Source organism: Hydra viridissima, unplaced genomic scaffold (genome assembly GCF_058129835.1).
Source record: "Hydra viridissima isolate aposymbiotic clone 2 unplaced genomic scaffold, HvirCarnegie_v1 scaffold_2, whole genome shotgun sequence".
Taxonomy (NCBI): Eukaryota; Metazoa; Cnidaria; class Hydrozoa; order Anthoathecata; family Hydridae; genus Hydra; species Hydra viridissima.
In genome coordinates this window covers 9,730,440-9,747,143 of record NW_028324301.1, presented here as the reverse complement: position 1 = coordinate 9,747,143, position 16,704 = coordinate 9,730,440, and the positions used below count along the sequence as shown (strand labels likewise).

Sequence of the window (16,704 nt, the reverse complement as noted above, 5' to 3'; positions counted from 1 at the left end):
ACAACAGTTACTAAAGTTTTGGGCAAAAATGCAAATGATTATTGTATGAGATTAGTTAAATCCATGCTTCGTCGCATCCAATTATGCATAAAAGCAAAAGGAGGGTACTTTAAATATAAATTTTTCATTTTTTTATAAATTTTTCGAACAAATTCAATTCGTTTAAATTTAATCGCCAGATTTTGTAAAACCAGTTTGATAGTTATATCATGCTCTTGTTTTTTTATATATATAAATTTATAAAATTCCATTGCAAAATTTTTTTATTTTGTTAATTAAAGGTTACTAAATGTTACTTTAAAAAAGTTTAAAAAAAGTTGTTTGACAATTTTGTCATCAAAAAAACAGACCAAAATCATCAAAAATTTGCCCTTGTATAGACTTTCTGGACACACACTGTAGAACCTTTGTTTAAAAAAAAATGAAAATTTAAAAAGTGACGCGGAACTCAGAAGACTCGAAATAGGACAGGCAATATTGACAAATATTTTCCCTGCAATCTGTTCTGTCGCTCCTGTAACAGAACAGATAGCAGGGATAATATTTGTCAATGTTGGCGGAGTAATAAATGTAATGGTAATCATTTAAATTTTGTTATATTTGTCAGCTCAGCCGTCGGTACCCTTGTTTAAACCCAAATCTTAACAAGCTGTGAAATGCAGCATATTTTTGCGAACGTTTTACAATCTTACAATGATGAAAATTAACTCTGAAAGCTTCTTTCTCAATCTAAATGATTTGTTATCGTCAACAGTCAGGAATATGGATCTGTAGTTATTAAAATCGATAGACACTAAAATGTACTCAATTTGTCTATTTATTTTTGCTAAAAAAAAATTTATTTGCATAGCATCGATGTAACTGGGTTTACATAAAGAGTTCATTTTCTTAGAGGCAATATTAAGCATGTTAATATCCTAAAAATAAATGATAAAAATGACAACATTATTAGTGAGTGAAACGACAGAAAAAGATTTCTTTACGCTCAAACTTAGTCTATGGTAAAAAAATTTTTTAATCCTTCTCAATCATCTTTACAACAAAATTTTCAAGGAAATTTTTCAAATCAATGAAAATAATAAATACAATATTTATATTTTGATGAAAGGAAAATGAATTTTAATGCAATGCAAACATCAGTCTATAGTAGGAGATCATTTTCGGAAAGGTTTATCGTTTTTATCTTAGGAAACGAATACGAGAGAAGGCAAACTTACGACCCGTTTATCTCTCGTTACCATTTAAAAACCATTTACAGCTTGAGAAATCAATAGTCATATCATTTGAAACTGGCAAAATAAAAAACCGTATTTTGAAAGTAATAACAAATATTATATTCACTGATAGTTGTAATATTTTCATGCAAATCTTAAAAATGTAAATATACAATATAAAAGTTTCTAATAAATAATCTGCTCATGTACATTTTGTATTATAAAAAATTATTTAAAATCAAACTTATAAGATCTCTTTAAAAATGCATAGTTCTTACTTACGAACCATTCTGTCTTCTGCAGCCTTCTCCTACAAGGTAAATATAATCTGTAGTCAATGTTATAAACGTGTTACGCTCGTGATTTACGCAGTTTCTAGCGTAAAAACAAAAAAAATCGATTTCATAAAACTTTTTTGGCGTAACTTACGCTGGAAGCATCGTAAGTCACGCTCAAAACTGTACGACAAAAAGTCCAGCGTTAGTTCAAATTTTTGTCGTAATGATATATGGCGCTGTGCAATATCTATATGTTTTTTTTTGTTTTGGTTAAGTATTAGAAGGTAAGTGGCGTCCTCTAACTTTTTTAACAGAAGATAATACTAATAAAACAAAGTTTATTCTTTGCCATTTGAGATTCAAGGTAAAAGTATAATTGGTTTATATTATATTATTTTTAATGAAAAATAAAAATATTTTAAGACTTAGAAATTGTCTATTTTTAACTACCGATTTTGAATTCCCAATTAGTTTGACGACATCAGGCGGTGGCATTAAATTATTCCAGTATTTCCCAAAGCAGGGCCCAAGCCAATCAAGGGAGGGGGAGGGGGCAAAATTTGAAGTAAAATTTTGAATGAAAGTATGGGGCTCTCATTTCAGTGAATTAAATTTTTGAATATTGAAACTTTTGTTAGATTAGGGGAATTTGAATTTTAGAAATAAGTCCGTAACAAGTAATTTTGAAATCAGAATCAATCATGATCAACAGGCTAAAATTGTCAAGCTCAAGCTTGGCTTGAGGCTCAGGTTCAACTTTTGGAGGGTCAACCCGAATCAAGAACTTATTAGAAAGTCACATACATATTGGAAAAGTCTATATTCAACCAAAACATTATGAATTAAAAAAATATAAGTTTAAGATTTAGTTGGTATAAAAGATGAAGTGTTAAACATTTATCTATGATGTTAGATAATTAAATAAAATTTTTAAAAATCATTACCTTTTCAATTTATAAATTGTTATTGTTATTGTTATTGCAAGACCAAAAACCTTGTTGTTTTGTCCGCCAATTTGAATCACAGACATCTAAAATATTCAACTCATAGAGTTGAAATCTCATGACACACTTGAAACAAATGACGAAAAGATTACGATACGATGCAATACGCTGAAAATTATTTATAACATTGAAAAACTTTGTCACGCTGAAATAGTCGTAGCGTAACATTTCGATCGTAATTACGACATTTCTAGCGTTAGGCTAGAAAAAGTTTTTTAACATTGACTACTGAAGTTAAATATAAATTTACTGGTTAGATTTTGTTCCGAAAACTAAACATTTAAACATTACATTACGTGACGTATATTAATGAGCCGCACTAAAGCTCGCTATCAAATAGTTCGATAATCCTGATTCGTTAAAGAGGATGTGACTTTTGCACGCTGCACGATTTCTTTAAATAACTGAGTTTAATATTATTTAAAACAAAGCATAGTATAACGATCTACTCTATGCATAATAAATAGTCCCTTATTATCAATCATCATTTACAGTAACTATAATTGGTAAACAATATTTTACATATATAAATATGAATATACATATATATATATATATATATATATATATATATATATATATATATATATATATATATATATATATATATATATATATATATATATATATATATATATATATATATATATATATATATATAATGTTTATTTGCTGACAATATGATTAAATATATTTAACAAACAAGCAAACAAACAAAACAAAACAAAAAATTACAAAGTATTTTACTCTTATTTGAAAAGCCTAAGAGATTATTTTAGGATTAATGTTTACTGCACTAATTACATTTCAAAATATATTGCTTTTGAAGCAGAACATCATTGTTTCACAACCAAATTAGATTAAAGGAAATTATAAAAAGGTTGTTATTTCATGTGAGTTTCTTTTACTGTAGAATTTGAACAAGTTGCCTCAATTTTAAGAAAAAAGTAAATATACCAAAAAAAAAGTACTGTAACTTTTTATCCTGTAGTTTTTAGTTTTTCTACTACTTTTTTTCCAGTTTTTGTGGTTATTTTTTTATAACCAGAATTTTAGTATTTTTTGTTTCAGAGTTACAATTTATGGCACAACTATAGTATTTGAGCAAATTAATTGGTCAATTACTTGTCTGTAAATGTAATTTCAAAAATAATTCATTCATGTATGTCATGTGTGAAATTTAAGCTACATTTAAAAATATTTTTATGAATTCCTCATTAGTAAATTTTAAGATAGCTTTAAAACAGGTTTTTGTTTGAAATTTCTTTTGCCAAAGAAAATTTAATGTAGATAAAAGTGAAACTCTGCTAAATAATTTATACTTGTTATGATTTTTTTAACATGGTCCTTCTTTCTTCTTAAAAAGATTACTGCATTATACACTATACTTAACATCCTAATATCAAGGATTACTTATGTGGCTTGTAAATAACAAATCTTGACTTCAACTCATCAAGTTAACTTAATCTTTTGTGATAAAGCCATTAACATTGACATAATCCATATGTAATATTTTTATGCTTTATGTATAATATTTTTTAAATGATACTATAGTTAAGCAATGAATCACACATGATCATGCGTCAAATTAGAATTATTTGGATAATTTTTGTTGTTGTTGCTGATGTAGTTTATATATCAGGTAAACTAATTTTCAATACTATCATGTTTTCTATGTAGTTTTTTAAAATAACTTTTTTTTTAAATACATTTTTAGAATAGAATAACTTTAGGTAAATCACAAGGGTAAAGTTTAAAATCTAGAGTGTATGTAGTCAAAATTAAAATTTGAAAATTCCATATTTTAATTGTGTTTTATTTAATGGCAGAATATAAAGTTAGTATACTTTATGAAATTGATTTTTTCTAGATTCCCTTGAGTTCATTGCAAAACCTTTTAAAACGTGGAATGTCCGTGTAGATGACAATATTACTATATCATGCAAAACAAATGATCCATATGCTAATGTTACATTGTTTCTCTATTCAACTGATACAAATAAAGTTACAATACAAGAGCATTTCAAAAATCACAAAAATCAACTTAAGATTGATGGGCAGGTTTTTCACATTTATAGTATTACTCAAGAAGAGTGGAGTTCATATCGCTGTGTCGCAAGAGATGGAGAAAAAGATTTAGTATTAGAACTTGGAATAATTGTTGTTTCACCAGGTATATTTAATTGCAAAACCTTTCATAAACAAAAATATTTACTTAAAACAATCTGAAGCATTGTTTAAAATAAATGTTTTAAATTTTTGTTCTCAGGTGTTTACTATGAAGCATAACTAAAACTGACATCCTATAAAAACTGTTGTTAGTGATATCAGTATAACAATTTTATATTTTTGCAAAGTTTTTTTATCTCAAGGATTTTATCTTAAAATTATTTTTCATAAATTTTTTCCTAAATTACAATTTGTAAGTCTGCTTTTACTAATTCCTGTTTAAATAGTTCCATGTGTTAGCATTCCATCATTGTCACTGAATGTAAATAATTGGGTGTATGAGCAGTTTGATGAAATAAAGATAACTTGTTCGGCACCAGGAAGAGATGGGGAAAAAAATGTGTTGAATTGGACCAAAAAAAACTCTTCATTACCTCTAAATCAAATGGTATTAAACGATGGAAAGTAAGTATTTTGTTACTTTAAGTTATTTCAATGATGGTATAAGAGTAACGGAAAGTAAATTCGTAGGAGAAATCGTCAACCAATTGATAACTTGATGTTGAAAATTTCAAATGCTGGACCAACAGATGAAGGAGAATATGTTTGTACAAGAAACTTTTGCAACTTAACAACAAGCCAATCCATTAGGTTATTATATAAAGGTATCTTTTTTTTACTTTATCTTAACATACAAACTAGCCTTTTATTAATTTAAATTAGTTTACAGGGTAGGATATAGTTATGTATACAAGGTAGGATATAATAATAGATGTAACTTTGATATGTACATCTTTAGTAAAAAACAGTTTGATGAAATTTATATACATCTTTACATATTAACAAAGTGCCTACGATAATTGAAGATTTTTGAAACTTTAAATAATTATTAATATTGTATATAATTAAATATTATCATACATTATGTACATGTTGTTATTAGAATGTATGTACTATTGACTTCTTAGGTCATTTAACTTGTAAGGATCTATATAGGCAGCAGTACAAATATGGCTGCCATTTTCATTTTCAAATGACTCATTAAGTTCTGACATTGCAAAGCTCTTCTTTGTTTTATTTATGCTTTTGTATACAGACTTAGAGATTTGTTTTCTAAAAAAACCCCAGGATTTCTACTTACTTTCAATAAAAGAAGCAAGATGTTTTTGTATAGTGTGTAATTTCCAACCCAGGCTGGTAGAATAATTTGTATGGTTCTTAAGGTACTTTTGTAAGTTGTACATTTCTGTCATAAGCTCTCTGATGTGTTTTTCAGTGATAGCTCCATTCCAAAACAGTGGCTAAAAAACAAAGATTTACAAATTGTTATCTATACTTTTTTGTATACTTTTACCCTCGATTAACTTATACCTGTTCTAAACTTCCTAAATGTTTCAATGCAGGGTAAAATTTGCAATATAATGGTTCTAAATATCACAAGCTTCTGTCTTGTCCAAAGACAGAAGTTTGTAATATTTAGAACCACTATATCCTCCTCTATTATATCCATATCTAGTTAGTGTTTTGCTCAACAAATAATTTCTAATAAACTCTTCAACCATTAGGACCACTTTAACCTAATTCACTATATGTTCTAATAAATACAGTTCAGAAAGTAATGCTATGTCAATTTTTAGTGTTTAGATTTTCCTGAAGCAAAGATGGACAAGCAACATTTTTGTAAATCTGCATGTTCTTATATTTCTGACCATCTTTGATATACTTTATATACTGATCATTAGGACTTTCCTTCATTCGTTCACAATAGCAGCAGCCTTTTCACTTCTATAATAATAATAAAAAAGCTCCAAAAACATTTCAAATGAATTCTATTTAAATTTAACATAGTTATACATAAATTTCTTTCTTTTTTTGTTGGTAAATTCTATAAAATTAACTTACTGACTAGCCCAACATTCAGTTGATTCACTTGAGATCTGCTGCCATATAGAGTTTCAGTTCATTTAACTTTGTCATCTCAATTAATCTTTCTAAGAAAATTTAAGCTTCTTTGACTGCATACCTCTTCCGCTAATTTCTATTACTCAGGAACATCCTTGCAATAGGTTTAAAAACCTTCTTTTCTGCAACAAAAATAATTTGTAGCATAAAATTTAAAATTTTTTGTAAGATACTTTTTTGAAAGATGTGGCTTCAAATTGTTTAGAACACATAATGGAATCTTTAGAATGTACAATATCTAACTTATTAAATAGTCAGATTTTAAAATCCCTCTTAAGGAAGAAGGGTCTGTCCTTAATGATCTTTGATGCATTAAGCTAAATACTTCTGTGCCTTAAATTTTTCCTAATGTTCATGACACAATCTATAATTGAAAAAATGCTTTGGTAGAAATTTCCCTCAGTAGTTTTGAATACACATTACATAAAAAATACAAAAAAATTGTTTTAAAAATTATAATTTAAAACTTACTTAATCAAGTTTAAAATAAAACTTACTTTTTGCTAGTGTTATGCTTCCTTCTCTCGCAGCCAACTTCTACAATACTGAAGAAATCTTTGAACTTTTGGATTGTTTGAAATACTGGAGTTTTTGAATTTTATTTCACTTTCCGCATAGATGTCTGATACTGTTCCCTACCTTCTGATGACATTGCAAGCAGTATGATTTGTCAAGGTTTACAGAATTCTTATGTTCAATTGAAATTTCATTTATATATTCTGATAGGTTTAGTTTTTTATAGTTTCTTGTTTCTTGCCTAGCCTGCAAATTGGACACTTACACAATGATTTATCCATAATGACTATTCTTCCTACTTTTTGAAAAACGAATCTTCCCTTTTTCTTTTTGACTCTTATTGATTTACTGTTATTCAAATCTCTCTTTAAAGTTTTTTAAAAAGTAAAAACTTTATAGGGGAATGTATGGTATGATGGTGAATACTTTGTTTTTTATGTCATTCTCTTAAAAATCAATATTTTTCAAAATTTTAAAAGCAGGCATTTATTGCTTCATCCAACTCCATCCTTTTTGGTACCGGTTGTGTTGATGATTTTCTTTCATTTGCTAGTGCTTTTTTCTTTTTGGTTGGCATTTTTTTGATCGAATTGGTTCTTTCCTTCTGGTTGTCCAATTTCTTAACCTTGGCATCTTAATCACTTTCAGAATAAACATTTGGATTAAATTCTTAATAGTACTCTCACCTTGTTTAGGAATTTTCATTCCACAAAGATGAATATTTGATGCCAATCATTTTAACATATTCATATACTAAGGCCCTCAGTTCTTTAATGCTCAAATCATAATAAAGTGAGTTTGTATAAAGGAGATAATTCATGTTTTTTGTTTCTTTTCTTGTTGAATATTCAAGATCTGATTCACAAACATAAACAAAAAGAAATTAACATTTCACTTAAAAAAAATTACAAAAAAGAAAAAGAATGAATCAGTTAAAAAGAAATCAAAACTTACTGGATTGCAGAAACATCAAACAAAATGTTCTTAACCACATTGTCAGTTTCTTTTGAAACAACAACATTTGCTTTGTCAATTTTACCATATGCTTTATCAATTTTACCAATGTAGCGTCCTAATGTGGTTTCTGGAATTACATTTGCTTTAGTAACAGAGGCCTTGGAATTGTCATAAAAATTCATGACAATTCTAAGGTGTCTGTTGCTAAAGCAAATTGTTTGTTTATTTTTGGTTGAAGTCAATTGCTTTATGTGAAATATCAAAAAAATTGTAAAAAACCCAAAAAATCACAAAAAATCAATACAAATGTCACAGAATATTTCATTTGCCATTAATATACACTTCTGTACAGAAAAAAAGATCTGCCACCATACCTTACAAAGATTCTACCATCATACCTTACAAACAAATGTTTGAAACATGTGATGTCACTTTCATGTGGTGCAAATTGAGAAAAATGTAAAATAACCAAAAATCTTGAGGAAGGCCTAGATAATACCTTCCGTACATTTGCCTGACTCAATTTTCACAAAATCTTGACTCTGGCACTGTGAACACAGATATCCAATTAAACTTTTTTGTTTTTTCACTACTTTTTATTCAAAATCACAAAAAATTTGGTATAACTGCTGCATATAAAATGTCTTCAGAATAAAAGATATTGACTATAGTGATATAGCATGTCACAAATGTTGTTATATGTGAGATTTAACTAGTCCGCCACCATACCTTACATGTCATATATATACATATATATATATATATATATATATATATATATATATATATATATATATATATATATATATATATATATATATATATATATATATATATATATATATATATATATATATATAGACATGCACGCAAGTATACACACACACATATAGTTGACAAAAAATTATATGGTAAACTTTTGGGTAAAAAATACTAAGTTTTCTATTAATGAACCAATCAAATAATCATAAGAACCAATATTAGAATTAAGAAAAAAAAGAGTGTTTGTAAAAAAAAAAAGCCATTGTTTACACCTTGAATATGTACTAATATAAACAACCTTATACAGGGTATTTAATTAAAAGATCTGTGATTTTTATTTTGTTTTTAGCTGTTTTCTTGTCAGTTTGAGTTAGTCTAACAGTTTGTGAATTTTTTTTGCATTACCTTATTGCATTCAACTTATAACTTCTAATTGATAAGTACAATATAAAAGTAACAAACAACAACAAACAAATAGCAAACTTTAAAAAAAAAATTTAAAAGCTCAAAACATATCTATAGAAGAGAATAGAGAGCTGGAAAGCCCTGCCGGTTTTTAGATTTATTTAAGAAAAGCCAGTGAAAGATATAGAAAAAAAGAAATCAACATATACCTTAATAAACACAATTACCTATTTACAGAATCTGGGAGTTGGGTTACTACATTATTTATCTTTATTTTTTATAATTTATTGACATATAGAAAAATGAATAAAGAGTGCTAAATACCATTTCACTTTAATAAGAACCTTATGTTAAGAACAATTGAATACACTTAGGAACAGCTACTGAGCTCTAACCATTAATCCTTACCTCAACCCCAAACTCCCACATGCCTTTCATTTAATCCTCATAGTTTTACTCTTGCTAACATTGCCACAACACCATCATTAAGATTCACACACCCACTCACACATAATCAATATAACACACAAAAAAAGCTTTCTCACATTTCTATGACTTAGGTTTTGATATTAGACAGCCATCATTTTACCAACCAACTTCTCTTGTTTTTTTTTTTTTTAAAGGAGTTTAAATTATTCTTTAAAAGGAGTTTAAATGTTACTTGCACCAAAATATGTTGGCAAATCTGATCTTTCAAATATGCTTTTCTAACTTGATTTTTTTATTTCAATTTTTGAACAAATTTAACACAAATCAGAATCACACATTAATTCCACCATCTGAAGATACTTTTTAGAAGGTTATACTGAAGTATAAGATTTTTAAGAAAGTCAGTATAATTTGTCTGTATAAGTAATGATTTTTTGCATTTTAAAATGATTAGACTCAAAAATTAGGGTATATAGATAAAAATTCACTCTATTCTTATTTATAGTGTTTTGTAGCAGTTAAATTTAATAAAATATTTTTTTTGTTTCTGAAATATGCTTTTTAATATATACAACATTTAATCACAAAACGTATTGCTTGATACTTAATTTCTTTAAAAATTTTAAATTTAGAACCATACAAGCCTATAATTTCGGTCAACTATTCAGGAGTGCCTAAAAGTGGTAATACATTTACAATTCAATGTTTGGTGGACTCATCTCCAAAATCAAACATTGAATGGTATTCTGATACTTTGCTACATACTTGTAATAACTCAAAGATGTGTGAAACTACTGTACAAAATTACACCAGAAGAAAGAACTTTACTTGTGTTGCTAAAAATTCAAAAGGAGTTGAATCAAAAAGTGAACTGATTGATGTCTTAAGTGAGGAAGTTTTCTATTTGTCTAAATCTATAGAATTTTTTATTATGCCTTATATTAAAAGTTTTGTGACAATTATTTCCAGTGAATAATTTTCCAGTTATATATAAAGTGAGCAAAAAAAAAAAACAAAATCGAATGAACCAAGAGGTTTTTACCTTTTTGTTTTTTAGAAAAAAAAAAGGTAAAAGTTTTGATCATATATATTTTTTTTGGTGAAAAAAAGTTGTTAAAATCATAAAGATTAATCTTATTTTAATAATTTTACTTGCGATGTTTTAATTTTAATATCACATCATATTAGGAACTTTGTTTTAATTCAGGTTACAATTATTTTACCAGCTAAAAAATAATTGCCTTAATACTGATTTAACAAATTTTTTGGTGACTTTGGGCCAATCGGAGCTTTCCAAGCTTTTAAGATCATATCTTTCAGCTCTTTTTTCTACATGGCCTATCTCTGATCTTATGGTCTGAAATCACCCATCAACTGATTCAGTAGTCTTTCTTTTATGCAGTTATTAGTATTTTACTAATCTAATTGTGCTTTTTCATTTTGTTTGATACTGTGTTGTGATTCTTGTTAAATTTTGCACCTCTTGGTTTTTTCCTTGATTAACTAAATGAATTGCCTGACTTCTATGTGCAGTTGTCCAAATCTTTTTGCCATGTGCTATAATTCTAAAAATTATTTCAATTATATGGTTTTTTATTTATTATCATTTTATATATATTTGAATAAACTAACTTTCAATTCCAAAATTTTCAATTGAAAAAACTAAAATGAACAAATTTAAAAAATTCAACTAAAATCTTTCTAGGTTTATTCTTGGTATATGCTAACTAAATTTTTTTTTTTTTTTTTGATGTTTTTGAACAAGCTTATTAAAGTTGAAACATTGCATATTTATTGTGTGTGTCTATATATATATATATATATATATATATATAGAGAGAGAGAGAGAGAGAGAGAGAGAGAGAGAGAGAGAGAGAGAGAGAGAGAGAGAGAGAGAGAGAGAGAGAGAGAGAGAGAGAGAGAGAGAGAGAGAGAGAGAGAGAGAGAGAGAGAGAGAGAGAGAGAGAGAGAGAGAGAGAGAGAGAGAGAGAGAGAGAGAGAGAGAGAGAGAGAGAGAGAGACAGAGAGAGACAGAGAGAGACAGAGAGAGACAGAGAGAGACAGAGAGAGACAGAGACAGAGAGAGAGACAGAGAGAGAGACAGAGAGAGAGACAGAGAGACAGAGACAGAGAGACAGAGACAGAGACAGACAGACAGACGTAATGAAAAAGATGAGATGTCTTATTTAGTTCCTCCTATTATTGAGCTGTACAACCCTCCTGCTGCTGATACAGAATCTAAAAGTTTAGTCTGCAAGGTTCTACATGGAAGTCCTCTGCCATTTATAAATTGGGAACAAGAAGTTACAACTTGCAAAAACAAATGTGAAACTCTTTGGGTCAGTTTATCATCAAGGAATGTAAAGGTTTCTCACTTTTTCTTTTCTAATTTAGCTATAAATACTTTAAAAGTGTAACTTATAATAAAAATTATACATTTTTTTTCCAGATTGTACCTTTGGTTAATGTGCCAACCTCTCAAAGTATCATAGTTTTCCAAAAATCTCAAAAAGATATTGGTCATGTACGTTGCAATGCACATAATTCTATTGGAAATCATTCAGCTACAGTAACCTTAAGCTTTCCTAATGAGAAAGGTATTTTTAAGCTTCTAATATCTTTTTACCTTATCTTCAGTAATAATCATTTTCTAAAATGTTATAATTGATATTCATCAGTTGATATGTCAAAGAACAAAATACAAACAAGTTTTGTTATACTTTAGTGAATGCTAAACATTATCAGTTAGAACACAGCATGTAAAAAGCTTCTTTTTTTTGTCTTTTAAAAATTCAAAGTATATGATAGTAAATTAATAGTTGAGGCAATTTTCAGGGTTTATATGAAAATGCTGTAGAAAGAGACAATATGAAACAAAAGTATATATTAACCTCAATAGGTTTTCAATTATAAAGAAAACTTATTTTACATTCTGCAATTACATATATCATAAAAAATTTTTAGGACAAAGTGGTTCAGTTATTGGAATAGTGTGTGGGTTTTTGCTTGTTGTCTTCATATTTGCACTAATCATGTTTTTCTACAAGAGGCATATGAATAAGAAGTTTGCACTTTTTATGGAACCAAATCCAAAATTCAAGGTGAAAATTTCAAGTTGATATATACAGTGTCAGATCTATATCAAAAGTAATCCTAATCCAGGAATTTCAAAACCATAAAATATTTAAAGGTTGTTTAAGTATGTAAATTTCTAGCAGACTGGGATAGGCCTGTGGGCATGGACTAAGTATTAAATGTAAAGAAAGTGCAAATACATAAAACCTGTAAAATATAATGAAAAGTTGTAAGGCACCTGTATTATGTGAAGCATCCAACATTGGTAAAGCTTGCATGTGTAAAAGTGCAGTCTTTCAGTTTTTTTTTAAACATAAATTAGGTTACAAAAAATCATAGAAAAAATTAATTTAAGCTAATTAAGCTAATTTAAGCTAATTTATTTTAAAAAATTAAGATAGTAGGCTTCAAAATCTTTTTGTAACATACATTTATGTATTTACATCTTATACAGGATGTCCAGAGTTTTACAATAGCATATACATAAAAATAAACTGTTGCAGAAGAGTATGAATTATAAAAGAATTGTTAATATTTTTAAAATTTATAGTAAAAAAAGACAAGAATGTAAAATGTTTTTGGTGTGGGTTTTGCAAATAGAATACACTGCATTTTGTTTTCTTTCAATGCTTTTATTTTTTTTAGTTTGATCCTGATCGTACACTTTTTGAACAAAGTATTGAACTACCTTATGATCTATCCTGGGAGTTTCCACGTGACCGATTAGATTTTGTGCGTGTAATTGGATCTGGTGCATTTGGACAAGTATGGTTTGCTCATGCACGTGGTATTTTAGCCTTGTGTCCACGTGACAAATCAAGTTCAGCAGCTCGACAAAGAGCAAAGCTTCGCTTAAATAAAAAAGTTCCTAAAAGTTTACTAAACCTATTTACCAATAGTAGTATGTGTGAACATGATGTATTTGTTGCAGTGAAAACATTAAAATGTAAGTTTTTTTGGTGAAGGATTGTTTCAAGATATCTATTTTCTAAAATATTAAATGAGTGTTTACATTTAACTTTAGCTTCACCATCAAATGTAGAATATAAAGATCTTGCTTCTGAGATTAAGGTGCTCATACATTTGGGGGAGCATCAAAATATTGTAAATTTGTTAGGTGCTTGTACAAAAGATGGACACTTATGTGCTATTATAGAATATTGTCCCCATGGGAATCTTGTTGGGTTCCTCCGACCCAGGCGTCAAATTTTCTCTTTGCAATGGGATAAACAAGCTTTCAATTTTGATGAAGATTTTTGCTGGTTTGATGCTGCAAATGCAGCATTACAAATTGCCAATGGAATGTTGTTTTTATCAGAAAAAAAGGTAAATGTTAAGTTTCTCTTTTTTTGGTGGCATGCTGGGCAGACCAAAAATTTCTTTTGTTAAATAACTATAGTATTATACATACTGAACCCTTTTCCTAAATTAAAACTTAAAAACTCAATTTTTTTTTGTTTGTTTTACATTCTTTATGACTCTCTATCAGCTTATATTTACCCCTTCTGATTAATTGCATTTTGATAAATACCCTTTTTGCAAATTAGATAAGCTGTCTTCCAAACAATTGTTTTAGCAATTTGATGCTTGAGCTTTATGCCCAATTTTTACCCAGTCAAGTTGCTTTGTATTTGTTTGTTTTTTGTTTAAACCTTTGTTCTATTTTTTAAATAAGTTTTGTGATTTTTCTGGTTAGCTTGTACACAGAGACTTGGCTGCACGCAATGTTTTAGTTGGCCCAGACTATGTTATGAAAGTAGCAGATTTTGGATTAGCTAGAGATATCTACTCGAGTGATGTTTATTTTAAAGAAAGTAGTGGCATTTTACCAGTTAAATGGATGGCCCCAGAATCACTATTTGATAAAATATATACAATTAAGAGTGATGTGTAAGTACAAAGGTATATGGTGTAAAGGGTGATTAATCTAGAGGGTTTTTTTTTTAAAAAAGTTAAAAAACCGCAAAAATTCAAATTAAATGGACAATTTTATGGTGACTATGTAAGACCACTCTTGATATTTATCTTTTAATTTTTCCATTCCTAGGGTCTAATTGAAATGCCAATGAAAGCTAAGTACAAACATGTATACAATTTGACAGTTCTCAACCCTGATTTGTCAAAATGTCTCTATTGAAAAAAAGACCTGAAAAAGAGGTTGATCACCCTTTATAATGACAACAAGTTAGTTTGTAGAAAATTGTTCAATTTCTAACAACTTTTTTTCTTGTATTTTAGATGGTCTTTTGGTATAGTGCTGTGGGAAATATGTACCATGGGTGGTTCACCATACCCAGGACTGCCTACCGAAGATTTGTTTGAATATCTTACTGCAGGAAAGCGCATGTCTCAGCCTGTCACATGTCCAGATGAACTCTACGAAATCATGGTTCAATGCTGGCAAGAGCGATTAGAAGAAAGGCCTTGGTTTCATGAGATTGTCTCACAATTGCAAAGAATTGTAGAAAGTAAAATTATGGTAAGTGGGGCATTTAATTAGTTTTAAGTTTAGGATATTAAAACGTTATTGGTGTGTCTCTTCATATACTTGATTTTATGACGTTTTTTAGTCTATTTTTGTGCCTATGTTCTTAATATTCAAATATATATGCGTGTTCACGTTTAAAATTTCAAAAAAATGTTTTAAGAGATCTGCTTGCGGGAAAACCACATAAAATAACCCTGTTGCTAAAATTTATTGTGAATCTTGCCGTGAGAGTAGACTATTATTGGAAATAATCTTTTTCTTCAGCTCGCAGATAATCTTGCTAGCTTTGACCGAATTCAAAGCGTGTCTGATGAAACCACGTATTTAGTACCAATATCTCCTTGTAAGAAGAAGAAATCATCAGTGAATTCATTGGGGAAAAAAGAGTGAGGCTAATTTTAAAAAGTTAAATATTAAACTAACTTAAAAATAATTGGTTTGTTTACATTTCTTTTAAACGCTTCATGTAAATATCTCTCTGAAATTTTTGAACTCATGAGGTTAGTTTATATTTTCATAGCAACCTTTTAAAGGCAAACACTGAATGCGCCTTCAATTTTCCGCCAATAGAAGATAACAATCATTTAGTGCGTAGCAAGGAACCCCACTTGGACCCCATTAATGAAAGTGGATACATTGGTCTTCGATCGGACCCTGCGTTTTCTAAAGACGAGTCCAAGGTTTCAGAGGCATTTTCTTTGTAGCCTTTCAACTTATTCTCTTATACTCCAATTCTTTTACAAAGAGAGAGTAACTCTTGCTTGCTTTTAAAGATTAAAAAAAAATAATAATAAGGACGTTCTCCACTTTTACCACCACAAAGTGTAAAGAAAATAGAAGAGGCTATCTGCATTGATAATCATTAAGATGTATAATATTTTATGTACCGCGGTATCCAAAGCTTATTTTTTTTTAAACTCAAGTTTTTATATGTTGTAAATATTTATTTAAATTATTTTTTGTATGTTTAATCGAGACTAATTTTGATATTGAATTTTATATTTTTTATACATTCATTTTTAAAACTTTGTTGTAGTTTTTAATCTCCTATGTTCAATGTAGGAGGTTTTTCGCCTTTCAATTGACGATCGAAATGTTCCCAAAGCTTTGGAAATTGAAAGGCGAAAAACCGACCAACAAAAATGATTTATTCCAGGTGCTTTCGGATTGTTGGACAAATATCCCTATAGATATTATTATCAACTTAGTTGACTGAATGCGTTGTTGTTGTTAAACAATGTTAAAATCTGGAGGCTATCCAACAAAATACTAATGTGGTGTGATTAAAAATTGTGGAGGAATCAGAAATAATCTCTCTTTTTTGAATTTTTTCATTTGTTTTTAAACTTTTGTACGATTATGTTTTCAATAAAATTTGAATTTCTCCCTTCCGGTACAAGTTATCATCTTTTTTGAGTAAATTATACTATGTAATCACATGATAT

General features: G+C 28.4%; 1 protein-coding gene across 2 annotated transcripts; it reads left to right on the top strand.

Moving 5' to 3' along the window:
• Positions 1-2,830: 2,830 nt before the first annotated feature.
• On the top strand, positions 2,831-16,284 carry LOC145192778 (fibroblast growth factor receptor 1-like). Of its 2 annotated transcripts, XM_090078486.1 has the most exons (15): positions 2,859-3,002; positions 4,051-4,138; positions 4,367-4,669; positions 4,953-5,130; positions 5,197-5,330; positions 10,329-10,583; positions 11,887-12,062; positions 12,146-12,293; positions 12,661-12,797; positions 13,417-13,717; positions 13,796-14,097; positions 14,468-14,661; positions 15,010-15,250; positions 15,524-15,645; positions 15,780-16,284. In XM_090078486.1, exons 2-15 carry the CDS (start codon positions 4,069-4,071, stop codon positions 15,961-15,963), a joined length of 2,745 nt encoding a protein of 914 aa, XP_089934612.1. In that variant the 5' UTR covers positions 2,859-3,002; positions 4,051-4,068; the 3' UTR covers positions 15,964-16,284. The 2 variants fall into 2 exon arrangements, with proteins under 2 accessions (XP_089934613.1, XP_089934612.1); XM_090078487.1 differs by lacking the exon at positions 4,051-4,138 and having other exon boundaries at positions 2,831-3,002.
• The last annotated feature ends 420 nt before the right edge of the window (positions 16,285-16,704 follow it).